Here is an 18,906-nt window from a genome sequence, read left to right on the forward strand (position 1 = left end):
AATTGTGAGATGCAATCCTATTGGCCGCTAAGATTATAAATATGTGAAGAAAAAGGAGCGGAACCGGAAGCCTGAAGCCTGGAGCATCACAGTCTTTTGACCATCACGTAATTTAATTTAGAAATTCATCTTTTGTTTGTATTAATATAAGTTTTAAGTAAAGACCGCAAACAGAAAAGTTGGATTCCAGACCCTTCTGTTTACTGATACGTGTTGCGTAAGAAGAACTCCGAGGTTCGCGGCTAGTGAGTTAAATGCTGCACTCAAATCTACAAAATATCCTTTAAAAACAATGTGAATAACATGGAAAACAATCAACAACCTGACATTTCTTACGAAAAATAGTAGCAATTTTAACAATACTATGGCCCACCCCAATTCACCCCTTGGCCCTCCCCATTGGGCCTTACACTCTGCACTCCCTCTTGAAATGGAGTTGCAAGGGATAGGGGTTGAAACATTGCCCTATGAAATGAGACAACCCTTTGAGACCTGTTACATTATCATCAGTCATCAACGCCACCATAAACAGATGCGACAGCTTTGTGTTTGAAAGAATTCCCCATGCTGTCAGCAGCTGTAACTGTCTGTTCCATGGGCTTTGAGCATCTTTTTGTGGCTATGAACCACCAACTGCAGAAATGCGATCTATAACAAATTGAAACTGCATTAAATGATCAAATGATGTCATTGTTAACCAATAAAATGTGTACATTTGTGTGTTTCTTTCATCACACTGCTGCACTCTTTTGCTGTGTTTACCTCCATCTTCCCAATGATTCAAGATGAATTATGGGAGATTTCTCATACCCTTCCATTTGTAGTGTGGTCCAGAAGAATCACTATTTCGAGGGCTAAACATCCCTCCCTTAGCCCTTCCCCTCCAACTCATTAGGAATTGGGACACCCCTACCCCTTCACGTGAACATGCAAAATGGAGAAGGAGGGGTGAGGGGTGAACTGGGACTGGGCCTATGTCTCAGCTCATCATTTACACATGTGCATTACAATCTACATATCACAGTGGATCTACAAATACACAAAACAGTTAGTAACAGGCAGAATATTGTTAAAATTGCACTTACTTCTCTTCAGACATTTAAAGTTATTTCAAATTTGTGAAGGGTAATTCACATTTTTTGTGAAAGGATAAACATTTTCATATAATTTTACTTTTTCAGAATCAGAATAGAGCGTTAAAACCCTGCGGTGTAAACATAGCATTAAAGGTGCATGTAGTAGTTCTATCACAGAAGCAAAACAATGCACTGCTGAGGACGACTGGTACACATTTCTTTTTTTATTGTACAAAAATACATTTTTGTTTTTATGAAGCAGCTTCTCAGTATTTGATGTGCAAAGGACAGTTCATCAGGTATTCAAGTACATCACACAGTAGATTTAGAGGTAGGCCTTCGTAGTGAAAACACTTTGAGGTAGTGTACAACATAGTTTTCATCTGTCTGTGCTGTGTCATACCCAGGGGTCAAGTGGATTGTAAAATGATTACATTATATTTTCCACTAAGGACAAAAGGTAAACTTTTGCACCTGCCATGCAAAGGGCATCCCGCATTCATGTGCACACAAAACACCACAGTTCTGTGTTTAAAGTGATACAGAGATTGTGCAACAATGCATAAGTAAACATTTCACCACACTGCAAATACAAGAACCGAAGTGTTTCATCTTGAGTTTGAGTCAAAATGTAGAAGTTCCTCAACAGAAATCATCATTTCATGTACAGTCTGAGTTAAAACCATTATCAGCAAAAAGTAATAACTCTGCTGTTCTTCTACAATCACTGCCCTCAATGCATCCTCATGCAATCACTCCCAATAGTGGGCAATAACCAGTGTTGGGGTAGCTACTCCAAAAAAATAATTAGTCACTTGTTACAAGTTGTTTAAATTTTAATGAGATTATTTTACTAGTTACTGCATTTGAAAAGTAACTTTGCTACTTATTACTTTACTTTTCAGTTTTGTAATTGATAGATGCTCAAATTTACCATATATAAAACAAACACAATGACCTTTGAGTCATTCTATTTTCAATTTTGAATCAGAACTTAATCTTTCAACATAGTGTATGTTGTATAAAGTTGTTTAATACTAAGCCATATAAGAACAGCAAATAAAATAAATAATAAATACAATTATTAAAGAAAAAGGCCGTCTCACAGATAAATCCAACCAGAACCCAGAGTCACATATATTTTTACCCCCATATTCTTTTTCCTCTTAATAATTATGCACATGCTCTAAACCGCCAGTCATGCGTAACCGCATTCTTTTCAATGAAAAGATCCAGTGGTGAAATGTTTCGTACATTTATTTATCATTTACTATAGTCAATTTCACTTTTTTTTGGATATTCAAAATTACATTGTTAATAAGGTAAAAATAATACGAGTGTAAAACCAGCATGCTGTGTGCTGTACCAAATTTACCCACGTAGCGCATGTGCAAAAACACCAGAAGTACAAAAATATTATGGGGGAACGTGACATCGGAAACAGTCCCTGGAACCTGGCTTAAGTAATGCAAGAAATCACATTCCTACAGTCCAATAATTAGACTAAATGCAAAACTAAATGCAATTTAGTTATTGGTATGCTTGGTGTAGTACATTACTTTACTTCGTTACCCATAAAAGCGATGAAATTACAGTCATCCATTACTTTGTAATCTGTTACCCCCAACACTGGCAATAATCCTGTATAATGTGAATTATGTGCAATAAGAAATGCAATAACCCTCTGTTCTTGCAATAACAATGAAATATTTATCAGATATTTATCACATACATAAATGCACTACTATTATATAGACTTGTTCACAGATATACATACTGTTAATATAATTAATATTCTTTCTATTAATATTTTACGTCATTTTTATTTGATTCTACTTTTATTTCTGGTCTTATTCTCTGATGTACTGGTTTTTATTCATATTCTATTCATTGCAGGGAAACCCATTTTTTGACTTCCCTTGGTGCACATATGGGGGATAACAAAAGAAGGAACTCATTTTGACTCAAAACTCAGATTTCTCTGAATGAACTGAACACCTTGGTAGAAAATTAAACATATAATGTAAATCAAAAGTCTTGAACCTGTAATGGAGTGGATTTTCTAGTATTTGCTGCTACGAAAACTGAATTGGAACACCTTCAGTTATAAGGGATTGGGCATATAGAGCTAATTTCTTGCCAAAACATCCATGTAAAGTAGAGATTAGCCTTTGTTGTGAGTCACACACGAAAAAACAATGTGTTATTATCCAAATAGTTCTATTAGAATTATTGAGAAATCAGCAACTTTATGAAATTAGATGTAAGTGGACTTTCTACTGATGAACACAACTTTCCAAAACACATCAGAGTTATTTTTAATGCTGTTGCATAACAGGATGGAGCGAGCCAAACAGTGTATATTTAGTCTATAAGGGTGTGTAATACATGTGAATATATAAGGATCAGTGGTGTTTCATCAGGTCATGACCTAAAAAAGCAGAGTCACTGACCTCCAAATTTATATCTATTCCATGAAGATGTATTAAATTATTTCCAATAGTCTATTCTCTTTATTTTGTATTTTTTCTCTTGATTTTCACAGCTTCTGTTATTTTATTTGTATGTTAGAGTGTTCGTCCAATCATATTTCAGCATCTTGTGTTGCCGGGTAAAATAAATCTACCCTGAGGCTCAGAATCAACACTGACCCCGTTTACATCAAAATAAAAAATCAGATAACTGTTAGTAATCAGATAATTGTAAAAATCAGATCTGATGCGTTTACATGCACTTCAGAAATATTTTTTTTTTAAAAACAAAAAACTGGTTTAGACGTTTTAGTCCATTATTGGATTTTGTTAATAACAGTAGATTTAAATTTCCTATTATTTTCTTCGCTCATGTTTAATTACATCACTTCCATTTTCTATTATTAAATTTTTTTTACACATGCATTTTTTTTTACACAGACCAACACAAGTTAAACCTTGAAGAAAAACTAGTCAACTTTTTGAAAATGTGCCCCAAATGAACTATACTCTTTATTAATTATTACGGAGGTTTGAGTTGTTGTGGACGTTGATCAGCATAGACTTCAGACGTGATAAAACTGAATGCAAATATCAATAAAAAGATTTATGAAAACCAAAACAGTATTTTAGAGAAGAGTAAAAATATATAATGTAATACATCATTTAAATTATGCTGTTACATATATAGAGACATGGTGGAATAACTCAGGTACATTTTGTATGAATTGACTTTTTAATGTTTTTTTAACATGGGTTATTTTTGTTTAAGTTTTGGCATGAAATTAGCTCCACAGAGATGTTTAGTTTTTGGGGTTTATGTTAACTTTAAGTGTCGCTGAAAATAAAAAGGTGCCAAATGCATTTTGTCATGACTTGACAAACACATCTAGTTGGTGTTAGGGCTGTAAACACTTGAGGGAACGTGGGAATTTTCTGATTCCTGAGATTCTGAACAGCAGCTGATAGGAGGTGTTCTCTATGTTTCCTATCACTAAAGGTCAGAGATCATTTTTAATGCCCCTATTAAAGTGCCCCCGTTGTAATCGTGATTTTCACAACAGCACTTGAAGGCCACTTAACAGCAACCACTGTAGTAGCTGCTCCTCACTCCTTCATTTGACTGAAGGCAACAAGGCTATTTTCTTTTTTTTTCTTTTTTTTTTTTTTTTTTTTATAGGAGTCGGACATGTGGTTAGCTAGTGGGGGTTTATACTATTCGTGGGACCAAAATAGCCCCTCGTCAGGTGCAACTTTACACATCGGCTCAGGTTACGACTGAACCAAAACACAGAGGTTCAGAAGCACACAAACTTGACCAGAAAGTGCTTTCAGTGTTGAGTTTTCTGTTTTCTATCCTTATAACCAAAAAATAAATATATTTATATATGTACAAAGTCCTACAGTCACATTTAACAGCACATTTCTACATGTAAACAACCTGGAGGTGAACTTGGCAGCTTGGCCTCACATGGCAGCTGAGTGTTTTCCTCCGTCTCTGAGCTGTGGAGGAAAGAAAAGAATGTTTATTAGCACAATTATGGATCAGTGAAGGCACCACGATAAATAGCATATAATACTGTCTTTTTATTTGCACATACAGTAACAAGTGTAAGTTAAATAGAGCAAGTTAATCACATTTAAAACCTTAAATATGCCTGTCTCACTCTGTTTTGCATATCCTAGTGAATACATTTCTTAAGAAATGTTTTTCACTGCATATAAAATGATTTTCGTCTATAATATATGGTTTATATGTTCTATATGGAGTTACTTATAGGAGCTGATTGTTGTTTGATGTTAGCTAGTTAAACTCACACTAAAAAAAAACAAAAAACAAACAAACTTGTTAGCTTAGCAGTAGTTAGTTTGCTAACATCAAAATCAGCTCCTAGCACAAAACAGAAAAATAAAATCTTCTGTGCTGCTCTTATCTTTGTGAACAGTTATGCAGACTCACAAACATCATGTCTGCACAAAACACACGTAAACTTCATTATTGAACCTTCAGTGTATTGATGTACTATCTGTATGGAGATACTTGTGTGAAGGTCAACGCAAGGACCTGGTTGTTTGATGTTAGCTAGCTAAACTCAACTCACATTAAGTTAAAATACATAACATTGCTATCTTAGCAATAGTTAGCTAGCTAACATCTAAACAAGCTCCTAGCACAAAACACAAACATAAAACCTTCTGTCCCTCTCCTATCTTTGTGTACAGTTACAGCAAACTCACAAACATCATGTAGGCACAAAACACATGTGAATGTTCCGTATTGAACCTTTAATGTACTATCTATACAGAGTTATGTGTGTGAAGGTCAGTGCTAGGAGCTGGTTGTTGTTTGATGTTAGCTAAACTCAACTCACATTAGAAAAACAAACTTTTTTTTTTTTGTTGTTAGCTTAACAATAGAGTTAGTTAGCTAACATCAAATCCAGCTCCTAGCACAAAACAGGAACATAAAACCTCCCGTGCTTCGCTTATCTTTTAACGTACGATCTATATAGAGTTACTTGTGTGAAGGTCAGTGCAAGGAGCCAGTTGTTGTTTGATGTTAGCTAAATTCAACTTACATTAAAATAAGATTTAAAAAAACAACCTTTTGTTAGCTTAGCAATAGTTCGTAAGCTAACATCTAAATGAGCACCTAGCACAAAACACAAACATAAAACCCTCTGTCCCTCTCCTATCTTTGTGTACAGTTACAGCAAACTCACAAACATGTATGCACAAAACACATCTGAATGTTCCATATTGAACCCTTTAATGTACTATCTATGCAGAGTTATGGGTGTGAAGGTCAGTGCTAGAAGCTGGTTGTTGTTTGATATTAGCTAAACTCAACTCACATAAGAAAAACTTTTTTTTTTTTTTTTTTGTTAGCTTAACAGTAGAGTTAGTTAGCTAACATCAAAACCAGCTCCTAGCACAAAACAGGAACATAAAACCTCCCGTGCTTCTCTTATCTTTGTGTACAGTTAGAGCAGACTCACAAATGTCACGTATGCACAAAAACACATTTAATTCCTCCATATTGAACCTTTAATGCACTATCTATATAGAGTTACTTGTGTGAAGGTCAATGCTAGGAGCCGGTTGTTGTTTGATGTTAGCTAAATTCAACTTACATTAAAATAAAATTAAAAAAAAAAAAACTTTGTTCGCTTAGCAATAGTTAACTAGCTAACATCTAAACCAGCTCCTAGCACAAAAGACCAAAATAAAACCCTCTGTGCCTCTCTTATCTTTATATACAGTTACAGCAAACTCACAAATATCATGTATGCACAAAACACATATGGATCTTCCATAGTGAACCTTTAATGTACTTATACATCCTTCCACTTCCTGTTCTGTTATTAGCTGCTGCCATACATAGGCTAATATGACTAGCTTACATCTAATTTATCCCAGTTAAATGCAACATAATAACCTATAAATAAAATCAACTCCAAACTTTTCTGTTTTAGAATAAAGAGTAAAATTACATTATGAAACTGTTTACATCTACAAGGATAATTTGTAAATGTAAACATCTTCATGCAAGTTTACTTTTTTACACAAAAAGAAAAAAAAATGTTTGTCATTGTCATTATTTATAGGTTATTAGGATATTATTTTACTTGAGTTCATATTGGAACCTGAACTAAAATGATTTTTAACTTGGTGTTTCCCAAGTTCATCCCGTAGACTGCACTGAACCTTTTGGGGGGCCGGGTTTGGCCCATGGGCCGTATGTTTGACACCCCTGTATGTTCAGGTCAGGCCTGTGGGGTTGTTATCGTCAGATGTGTCAATCACTGTGGGAGCAGGTGCAGGGGCCCAGTCCAACTGAGACCCAACTACACTGAACCTGGACTAGATGCTTATGTACAATAATCACACCCATGCACCTTGTTTTTAAACTGTATTCTTTATTACTTGTATATATCCTCCTACATTGTACATATTTCTTATTTGTAGTATAGAGTTTTGTATATTTTGGTAGTAATTAGTAGTATTTTAGTAGTATTAGCATATTTAATATTTTATCTCTGTAGTTTTGTATATTGCCAATATTTGTCAGTATTTTGTGTGATATTTTTAAACTTTTTTTGCACTTTAGGTGTTGCTGCTAATAAGAGACAGAGCTGTTACACAGATTTGCATTGTTCCTGCAACAATGACAATAAAGATCTGTTCTTTTCGATTCTATTCTATATTCAACCATCCTGAGTAAAACATTTTTACATTTATATTCTCAATCTTTTTATCTTCAGATTTGTATACAGTTAATTGCACTGTCTTGTAAGACTTTAACTTGTGTATATTTTGTACCTTATATTTTATCTCTATTTATCTGTTTGCACTGAAAAAGGAGAAGCTCTCCAATCTTGTTGTACATTCAGTATAATGACAATAAAGGACATTCTATTCTATTGTATTCTATTGTATTCTATTCTATATTCAACCATCCTGAGCAAAACATTTTTACAACTATATTCTCAGTCTTTTTATCTTCATATTTGTTTTACAGAGTTAATTATAAGACTTTAACTTGTATATATTCTGTACCTTATATTTTATCTATAATTATCTGTTTGCACTGAAAAAGGAGAAGCTCTCCAATCTTGTTGTATATTCAGTATAATGACAATAAAGGACATTCTTTTTTATTCTATTCTATATTCAACCATCCTGAGCAAAACATTTTTACACTTATATTCTCAATCTTTTTACCTTCATATTTGTTATACAGAGTTAATTGTAAGACTTTAACTTGTATATATTTTGTACCTTATATTTTATCTATAATTATCTGTTTGCACTGAAAAAGGAGAAGCTCTCCAATCCCGTTGTATATTCAGTATCATAACAATAAAGGACATTCTATTCTATTCTATATTCAATCATCCTGAGCAAAACATTTTTACACTTATATTCTCAGTCTTTTTATCTTCATATTTGTTATACAGAGTTAATTGCACTGTCTTGTAAGACTTTAACTTGTATATATTTTGTACCTTATATTTTATCTCTATTTATCTGTTTCCACTTAAAATTTTATTCTATTCTATTCTATTCTATTCTATTCTATTCTATTCTATTCTACAGTACTATTCCATGGTCCACAGTGCAGATCCAGTCCCGGCTCGGCTCGGCTCGGCTCGGCCCTGGTTCCACTCACCAGTTTCCTCTGGTTGCTGAGGCAGAAGGTGCAGATGGGCCGCAGCGGGGGCGCGCTCAGGGCTGCGGGGCCGTGCAGGATGCTGTGGTAGCGGAGGCAGGGCTGTCCGTCGCGGCTGTCCTCCCCCAGCAGCAGCACGTTGGCCAGGTGGGAGATGTAGCTGGACGCCAGGCGCAGCGTCTCTATCTTGGACAGCTTCCTGTCGGCGGGCTCGGTGGGGATGAGCGTGCGGAGGGCCGTGAAGGCCGTGTTCACGCTGTGAGTCCGGTCTCGTTCGCGCGCATTGGCCGCCTGTCTCTGTTTGTTGACGCCGGGCACACGCGCGTCTCCGCCGCCGCTTCTCCTCCTTCCGCCGCAGCTGCCGCGCCTCCGCCGTCTCCTCCTCCGCAGCGACGCGTCCTCCTCCTCCTCGTCCTCCCCGGCGGCCGCGGCGGACAGGCGGTCGGAGCTGTCGGAGCCGCCGCTGTCCAGGTCGTCCGGGTCGGAGGTGAAGCCGTCGGGCTGCGTGGTGCGTTCACGGCCGCTGGACCTCATCCTGGGGGCGCTGGGCTCGGACTGGGGCTGCAGGGGGGGCCGTGCGGGCGGCCGGCTGCTGCACATCACTTTATCCTCTGGGTGAAAATAGCACCGGGGGCCGAGCAGCTGCCGCCGATCCGGTGACTGAGGGGGTCTGCGCCGCCCCGGCCCCCCGGCGGATCCGCATACCATTCAGAATGAATGACGGATACTTTCTGGGTCGGCAGCCCGCAACGGAAAAGGGAAGACAGGTGGAGTCTGCGGGGGGAGGGGGGAGGGGGCACCTGTTGTGCTCTGGAGGATACAGGTTTAAATTAGGATCCACAGAACCAGGCCCTCTGGTCCATATCAGTCACAACAGGATGTGTTTATAGAAATCATATTATATTTGTTCGTAATAATATAAAGCCACAAACCTCATTATTTATTACTAAGTATCAGTCATATTATGGCATAGTGTTTAGATATGATTAGACTAGGAAGGTTATTATTGTTATTAACCCTTTCATGCATGGTGGTCACTACAGTGGACAGCTGTTCAAAGCTGTTGTCTTATATATTCATGGATTTTATTGTTTTAGTTCCATAGCAGCTGATAAAGTGGACGTACCATTGCTGTAACTTTGCTGTTCTTGATAAACCTGATCTGCAGTTGTTACTGCTGTTTGAGTGTAAGTCAGTTTCTTATTATTGTTATTAGACTGTAATTAACTTCCTTTTTTTTTTTTTTTTTTTTAACAAAAAGTTTTTTTTTTTTTTTTTTTTTGCATATTATCTCCATAGAGTGAGTAATAACTGATATTAGAGTATGTTAAAATGTGACAAAACAATAGATTAGCAGCATTTAAAAAAAATTTATTTCATGCATGTTTCTTTGCTCCAAATATTAAACTCATGGTGTCCAGCTAAGTGGATATTTTTGCATTTCCATGAAAAATCGGTTCATGAAAAAAATTCAGTCGCAGTGTTTTCATGCCTAAAGGGGAATAAAAACACTCTGGAAAAAAATCTTGATTAAGGTTCTCAAAATTCATGCATGAAAGGGTTAATTATAAAAGGAGAGGGGGTGGGAGTTTATAAGTTGTACTTCTTCTCACTCCTTTTCGAATATAATAATAATAATAATAATAATAATAATAATAATAATAATAATAATAATAATACATTTTATTTATAGGCGCCTTTCTTGGCACTCAAGGACACCGTACAGTAAAACAGGAGAGTTTAAAACAAGCAATAAAGCAGAGTAAAAAATAAAAGGCAGGTTAAAAAATTGGACAACGCAATTGTGTTCACAAAGAGAAAGAGGTCCTAAACAGATGGGTTTTGAGTCTGGATTTAAAGAGAGGGAGTGAAGTGGTGTTTCTGAGATCCGGTGGCAAGAATATGTATTATATGTCCTATGTTTAAGTGTTTTGTTTATTTATTTTCTTCTGTTTGACATTCATGTTCGAAATAAATAATCAATCAATCAATCAATCAATCAACAGGATCATCACAGGATTTTTGCAGTAAATCAAAGAGAAAAAAAAAATGATGTTGTCATTATTTATAGGTTATTATGATATTATTTTTGAGTTTGATGCCCTAACTTGCACTTTGCAAATTCATCTCGCGGGCTGGGTTGGAACCTTTAGCGGGCCGGTTTTGGCCCCCGAGCCATATGTTTCACACCTGTGATCTACAAGCTATGCTGTGAATTACCTTACATTTATTAAAAAAATAATAATAAGAAGTGCAATTTTCACAACATTCTGCCACAGTTTATCATCTACACATGTACATTAAAACTTACAGATCACAGTGGATCTACAAATACACACAACGTTTCATAACAGGTAGAATATTGTCAAAATTCCACTTATTTCTCTTAAGACATTTCAGGTTGGTCATATTTGTTCAGGTTATTCACATTTAAAACTAGAAGCACTCGGAGAGCGCAGACCTCCACCAAGGCTGATCAGTGCCCCCCCCCGTGGGCCCCCCAACCCCCGATCACCACCAAAATTTAATCATTTCTTCCTTATCCCATTTCCAACAAACCCTGAAAATTTCATCCAAATCTGTCCATAACTTTTTGAGTTATGTTGCACACTAACGGACAGACAAACAAACAAACAAACAAACAAACCCTGGCAAAAACATAACCTCCTTGGCGGAGGTAATAAAACAGCAACAAAAGAAACAATCATACAATAGTTTGAGAATCCTACACAGAATGAAGAGAAATAAACAAAAAATCAACAAATTTGAACAAAATCAAAAATAACCAAAAAAAAAACAAAAACAAAAAAAAAACAAGATTTTGAAGAAAAATCAACAGAAATAGCAAAAAATCAACAAATATGAACAAATTCAAACATAACAAAAAAAAATACACAAGATTTTGAAGAAAAACCAACAGAAATAGCAAAAACAAAACAAAAAAAATAAATCAACAAATATGAACAAATTAAAAAATAACCAAAACAAAAAAGATTTTGGAGAAAAATCAACAGAAATAGCAAAAAAATCAACAAATATGAATAAATGAAACAGTACCAAGAACAAAATACTAAAAAATGATGTTAAAATTGGATTTCCTTAAGACATTCCGTGTTGTTCATATTTGTTTTATATCATCTCATTCTGAAATTACTGCAGGTAATATAAATATGATGAGAGCAACAATAATAAATACAGTAATCAAAAAAAGTTTTTGGTCACCCTTAAAATTTTACATAATCTCATATGTTATGAAAAATTTGCATAAAAATCTTTATGCAAATGTGTCACTGCATCAGACACAAACAAATGCAAATTAGGTTTTTTTTTTGTTCATTAACAATAATAAAAAAAAAAACATTCATTGTCAGTTTCAACATGTCATGTCCTGGATGTGTTTCATTATTTTGCTGAAACATCCAGTTTCAACCTCGATGGAACTGAGCATGTGCAGAGGGGAGCATGTGATTGGAGAATAGAGCAATACTTGGCAGAGTTCAGTGACTTCAGAGTGATTCTTAATGTAATAAATCCCAAATGCACCACTAGACCAGATGAATACAGGTCCAAACCCAAACCCAAAACAGTCAAATTACCTTTAAAACACTTGTATCGCACTGAAAATAATAGATCGGAACATTATTTGATACTCACTATGCTATGTTTTTCATTTAGATTTTTTGCATCATATTCTCAAAAAGTTGGGACAATAAACCCTTAACCACCAGTGTCACCATTTCTGTTAAAACCCAACACAGCAGGGGTGTCAAACATATGGCTCACAGCCCAAAAAAGGCCACCAAAGAGTCCAATCCCTCACATGGGATGAGTTTGTAAAACGCAAAAATTACACTGACAATATTAAACAAACATCTTAGTTCAGGGGTCACATATGATCTAAAGTGCCAGTAAAATACTATTATAATAAACCTATAAATAATGACAACTACAAATCTGACTCTTTTAGTGAAAAAAAAAAAAAATCAAATAGCATGAAAATGTTTACATTTACTAACTATCCTTTCACAAAACATGTGAACAATCTGAACAAATCTGAACAACATGAAACATCTTATGTGAAATGTGTCATTTTTATCAATATCCTGTCTGTTATTAAATGTTTTGTGTATGTGTAGATCCACTGTGAGCTGTAAGCTGTAATGCACGTGTGTAAATGATAAACTGAGGCAGAATACTGTTAAAATTACACTTACTTTTCTTGGTAAATTTCAGGTTGTTCATGTTATTCTTGGTGTTTTAAAGTGTAGTTTGTACATTTCATTAAGTAATATTACTTTTTTCACTCAAAAACATAGATAAAAGTACAGAGTTGACATTATTTTTAGGTTATCATGTTATTATTTTACTGGTCTAATCTACTTTAGATCGTATTGGGGCCGAATGAACCTGAATTAACCCTTTCATGCATTAATTATGAGAACCTTAATCAAGATATTTTTCTGAGTGATTTTATTCTTCTTTAGGCATGAAAAAAAAGGAACATTTTTATGAGCCTATTTTTCATGGAGTTGCAAAAATGTCCACTCAGCTGAAGAAGCAAAGAAACATGTATTTACTGATATACTGCATGAAAACTATGAAATAAAAACCATTTTTAATGCTGCTAATATGATGTTTTTTCACATTTTAACATACCTGCATGGTGATAATTTGAAAAAAAAAAAAAAAAAACTTAAAAAAAAAAAAAGTTAATCACAGTCAAATAACAATTAGCTTTTTTTTTTTTTTTTTACACTCAAACATGTTAGTGCAGATCACATTTATCTAGATCAGCAAATTTACAGTAATGGTGTGAATTGCAGTGTGTGGGATGATGCATAAGCGTATCCACTGTGTTGGCTGATATGGAACTAAAACAACAAAATCCATAAAAATATAAGAGAACAGCTCTGAACAGCTGTCCACTGTAGTGACCACTATGCATGAAAGGGTTAAAATGATTTTAACGTTTTACATTTTGATGAATTTAACAGCTGTAGTTTAAAGATATTTAACGATAGAGCATTTCATTTTACCTCAGTCATCCTGTAAACACTGCTTAAGGTGGACAGCAGTTATTATTATTATGACTTCTACTGTTATTACTTCTTTAACAGTTATGGAGTCATCCCTCCTGTTGATCTAAACCCGTCCAGTGTGTGTTGTTACTAAGTGTGTGTGTGCGTGTGTGTTGAGTGAACAGCCCAGGTGTACTTACCCACACACCATCCTGAGCCCGTGCCCGCTGTGATGGACGCTCATTTAGCCCCGCCCCCTCCTCCTCCACCTTGTCCAGTGCCATCTTTGGGGGGTGGCTATAAATATCTGACTGGACTCTGCCTAGTGTGTGTGTGTGTGTGTGTTGTGTGTGCGTGTGTGTGTGAAGCCTCAGTGCATTCAAACCAGCTTTTAAGACTTAAAACAGAGATTAAATTAATATTCGTTCTGATAATTTTACTGAATTATCTATGACCTGAATTCAATATTATATTACTTCCAGAATGAACCTCTAGACCACAGGTGTCAAACATGCGGCCCGGGGGCCAAATCCGGCCCACCAAAGGGTCCAGTCCGGCCCTTGGGATGAATTTGTGAAAAAATTACACAAAGATATTCACAATCATTTTAGTTCAGGTTCCACATTCAGACCAATTCAATCTAATAACCTATAAATACTCACATCTCCAAATTTTTCTCTTTCTAAATGTAAATATTTTCATGTTTTTACACTAAAACAAAGTGTAATATTGCAAAAATATCCGAATAACCTGAACAAATATGAACAACTTGAAAAGTCTTAAGAGAAATAAGTACAATTTTAACAATATCCTGCCTGTTACTAAATGTTTTGTGTGTTTGTAGATCCACTGTCATCTGTAAGTTCTAATGTACATGAGTAAATGATAAACTGAGGCAGAATATTGTTAAAATGACACATATTTTTCAGTTTGTTCATGTTATCCACATTGTTTGACAGGATAGTTTGTAGATGCAAAATTCTTCATAATGTAATTTTACTTTTTTCACTGTAAAACATAGAGAAAAGTTTGGAGTTGACATTATTTATACGTTATTATATTGATTCACCCGCTTCAGATCAAATTTAACTGAATGTGGCCCCTGAATTAAAATTAGTCTGACACCCCTGCTCTAGACCACTAGAGGGCACTAAAGGTCTAATGATTATTTCTGACACAGCTCTGTTTTTAGCAAATAATGGATATTATAGTGTAAATTCTATTCTAAATTTTTTACTTCTTAACATCCAGCAAGTCAGTCCTTTCAGTCATGATGTTAAAGTTATTCAGCCTTTAATTGAAGCTACATTATTTACAGTAATGACTCCAACTCTTAATTGTTGTGCAGTTTCTAAGACTTGTTATATTCACTTTACTGTAAATGCTGCCACTGTGGGATAAATAAAGTAAAAATGAACAAAATAAGTAAAACCATAAGCAAAAATGAATGAATTAATTAAGAATATTAACAAATTAGTCGAGAAAATTAACAAAATAATCATAATCAGTTTCTTGTAAATGTTGCCACTGTGGAATAAAGTCTTATTTTATTCTGATACATTGTTTAATGAATCCAAAATATGAGGTTTCAAAGTAATTCTCTTATAAGCTACAGTTTAGGGAATAGTTTGTTCATCTTCATCCTATAGTTTTTCTCAAAGCTGCAAGAAAATAAGCAAAAAAAGATTGAAATAAGCAGGAAATGAACAAAATATGCAAGATAATGTACAAAATAAACAAGAAAATTAAAAAATGAACAAATTAGTTGACAAAATGAACAAAATAAGCTGTAAAATGGACAAAATAAGTAAGAACTCGAGCAAAAATGAACAAATTAATGAAGAAAATTAGCAAAAAACTTAACATAAAAAGAACAAAATGAGCAGAAAAATGAAATAAACATGCAAGTTAATGTACAAAATAAACAAGAAAATAAACAAACCCGAGCAAATTAGTCAAATAAATGAACAAAATAAGCTGTAAAGTGGAAGAAATAATCTTGATGACTTTGCTGTATTGGATGAAAGTAGATGCTTTTGGGCTTTGAAGGGTTAAACTGTTGATGCATGAATCCACTACAATGAGTATCGGTGTATTATAATAAAGAAATAACATGTGTTATGATTTATGTCCAAAATACCAGTAGTTTCTAACAGCTGATGCATGAAAGGGTCTATCTGTGTGTCTGGAGTTTCATTAGTTGAAAAGTCAACCCAACATTGAAGTCAAGGAGAGGCCGACAGAGGAATCCTAATTGGTGCAGAGCTAATGTGGCCTCGTTAATCTTTTAATCCTCGTTTCCTTGTGGCCCCGACCTGCTGGCACTGAACTTGTCTGGCCTCGAAGTCAAATGTTTCTCGGTTGCTGCTGACGAACAACGGAAACATGAGGAACATCTGCAAGGTGGAAGCATCTAAAAAAAAAAAGAAAGAAAGAAAGAAAGAAATCAATAAATGTAAAAAAAAACATTACTGCAAAACGTTCATTAAGCCTTAGATGTACGAGTGTGTGGACAAACACTCTTACATAGGTGGGTCTAAAATGATCCATGTTGAAATCAATGTGTTTTTAAGACACTTTTGACCTGTTAAAAATAGATTAAACAAGCAACTGCACATTAGAAAGTACTAATAGAAATAAATAATAAAGTGTATATACATATATATATATATATATATATATATATATATATATATATATATATATATATATATATATATATATATATATATCATGTTTGAAGTGTTATTTTTTTGTTTTATATTAATTTTTTTAATTTTTAACAATTTTATAATTTTTTAAAATTACTTTGAAAATCTGAAAAGCAAAGTATATATAGTATAACATAATATAGAAAGAATAGCAGTAGAGCAGTCACTCCTTTGGTTTTGCTGTTGAATGAATCAAAGGTTCAGATGTAATTCCATTGTAAATGAATGCAGGTCATTTTGACCCACCTATGGGGTAAAAACATAAAAACTATAATTTCTTAAAATCTATAAAAGTTAAAAATTTAAATGCTATGATGTCAATAACATGTTTTTTTTTTTAGGAATACCTCGAATATGAAATAATAACAACTTCTCATTTCAAATATATTGCAAGAAAACCACCTCACCAGGTCATTTTGACCCACTTATGTCTCTTTGACCAGTTTTATGATTATATTATTGTCTCATGATGATACTCTGCTGACTGGTAAGGGAACATAGTCATTCTATATATGTTGTTCTATATGTGCAACTACAGTAGTGGGAACAAAGGTTCCAGACTCTATTAAAAATTTACACAATCTCCGATATTATCAAAAAATATCTAACAGTTCATTTTATCTAAGGGTCAAAGGTCAAGCTTACCCTTTCTCCTAAACCATTACACCTTTCCTGAACACTCCAATCACATTACATTATTATTGTGGTCAGTACTGGTCCAAATTTTCTTCTTTAATAGGCATATTTTTTACATTTAAAATTTTTGTATTATATTGAAAAAGTAAAATTACTTTCTGAAAATGTTTACCTCTACAAGCAATCCTATGAACAACCCTCAACTACCTGAAATTTCTTAAGAAAAATAAGTGCATATTCTGCCTCAGTTTATGTACACGTGCATTACACTTACAGATCACAGTGAATCTGCATACACAAAACATTTAATAACACAGAATTTTGGTAAAATTAAAATTATTTGTCTTGAGAAATTTCAGGTTATTTGCATGTTCTATGAAGGAATAGTTTATACAAGTAAAGAAAATCATAATGTAATTTTACTTTTGCAATTTTTCCACACTTTCAACCGATCGCTTCAAGATAAATGTGGAAAAACATACAAAATAAAAACCCAACAGACTTCATGAAACCACTATTAAACAGTAAAACCTACTGTTCTTTCTCATCCAAAGCAAAAAAACGTTCAATCTTTCCAAACCTTGAGGATGATTAACCGTCCGTTAGTTCATCTCATGATCAGAAATCTGAAAAAACACAATACTGTAAAAGGATCTTTATTTGTTTTCGTACAAAATAACCCATAAACAATGCTTTAATACAAACAACGTTGATTAAACAGCGATTAACATATATACATCAAGAAATATGCGACAACATCGAACAACCAAATAAATAAATAGTCGTACAAAGGTTTGTGTGGAGTCTGATGGTGAATGCATTTACACTGGACAGACAGGTGGATAAATTAAACACACCCCAGTGCAGCTTTGAAATGAGCGGTTTGATGGATAAACAGCTGTGAAGATGTGCAGGATAAATGAAATATGTGCAGCCTTTGAGGTGTGAGGTTTGGATTAAAATTTAAAAAAAAAAAAAAAAAAAAAAGGAATTTAATCTAATTCCACCATCAACACCTATTTCACTCATGTTTTTAAAGCAGGGTTAGAATAAATGAGACCTTATTAACCCCTGGTATCCCACCCAGAGAATCCTAACCACCAAAAGGACATGATGTGCACAGTAGGGTACAAATGCCAAAATGGTTTTCATAAAATTTGTTTACCTTTTTTTTTTGTTTTTTTTTTGTATTTAATCAACTTGAGCCACAGGCAAAAACACCAAATACTCAATAAGTGGCATATTTTTATCCCTTTAAATGCTGTGCTTACAATGTAAACAAAACCCATATTTTTTAATGCAAAAAAACAATTTTTGTATTTTTAATGTAGCACATAAAATTAGGATTACTTACTTTTTTATTTTTATTTTTGCAGCCCGGCATATGTCAATGATTAATACCAACATTGATTACAATGCATTCTTATTTTTTGGGCTGGGTCAAATGTTAATGTTAAATGGTGTCTTTTTAACCCTTTTATAGCCATCTTTACAACATAAACACACCAGACTTTTTGAAGAAAAAAAATATATATATATATTTTTTTTTCTCAATACACTAAAAAAATTTGGATCACTTATTGTTATAATGTTTACTGTCTGGCATATGTCAATGATTAACAGTAAGATTGGTTAATATACATTATCATTTTTTGGGCTGGGTCAAATGTTAAATGCTAAATTGTGACTTTTTAACCCTTTATAAAAGCCATCTTAGTAACATAAACAAACCATATTTTTTTTTAAATGTAAAAACCTTTTTTTTAATTTTCAATATACTACATAAAATTTGGATTACTTATTTTTATGATTTTTGTAGTC

At 34.1% G+C, this 18,906-nt stretch overlaps 1 protein-coding gene across 1 annotated transcript; it reads right to left on the minus strand.

Moving 5' to 3' along the window:
* Positions 1-1,293: 1,293 nt before the first annotated feature.
* LOC115432715 (transcription factor 15-like) lies at positions 1,294-9,404 on the minus strand. Its single transcript, XM_030153647.1, has 2 exons — positions 8,721-9,404; positions 1,294-5,050 (listed from the first exon to the last, which is right to left on the minus strand). The coding sequence occupies exons 1-2, from the start codon at positions 9,318-9,320 to the stop codon at positions 5,015-5,017; spliced, it is 636 nt and encodes a 211-aa protein (XP_030009507.1). The 5' UTR covers positions 9,321-9,404; the 3' UTR covers positions 1,294-5,014.
* Positions 9,405-18,906: the final 9,502 nt, after the last annotated feature.

The sequence above is a fragment of the Sphaeramia orbicularis genome, chromosome 2 (assembly GCF_902148855.1).
Source record: "Sphaeramia orbicularis chromosome 2, fSphaOr1.1, whole genome shotgun sequence".
Taxonomy (NCBI): domain Eukaryota; kingdom Metazoa; phylum Chordata; class Actinopteri; order Kurtiformes; family Apogonidae; genus Sphaeramia; species Sphaeramia orbicularis.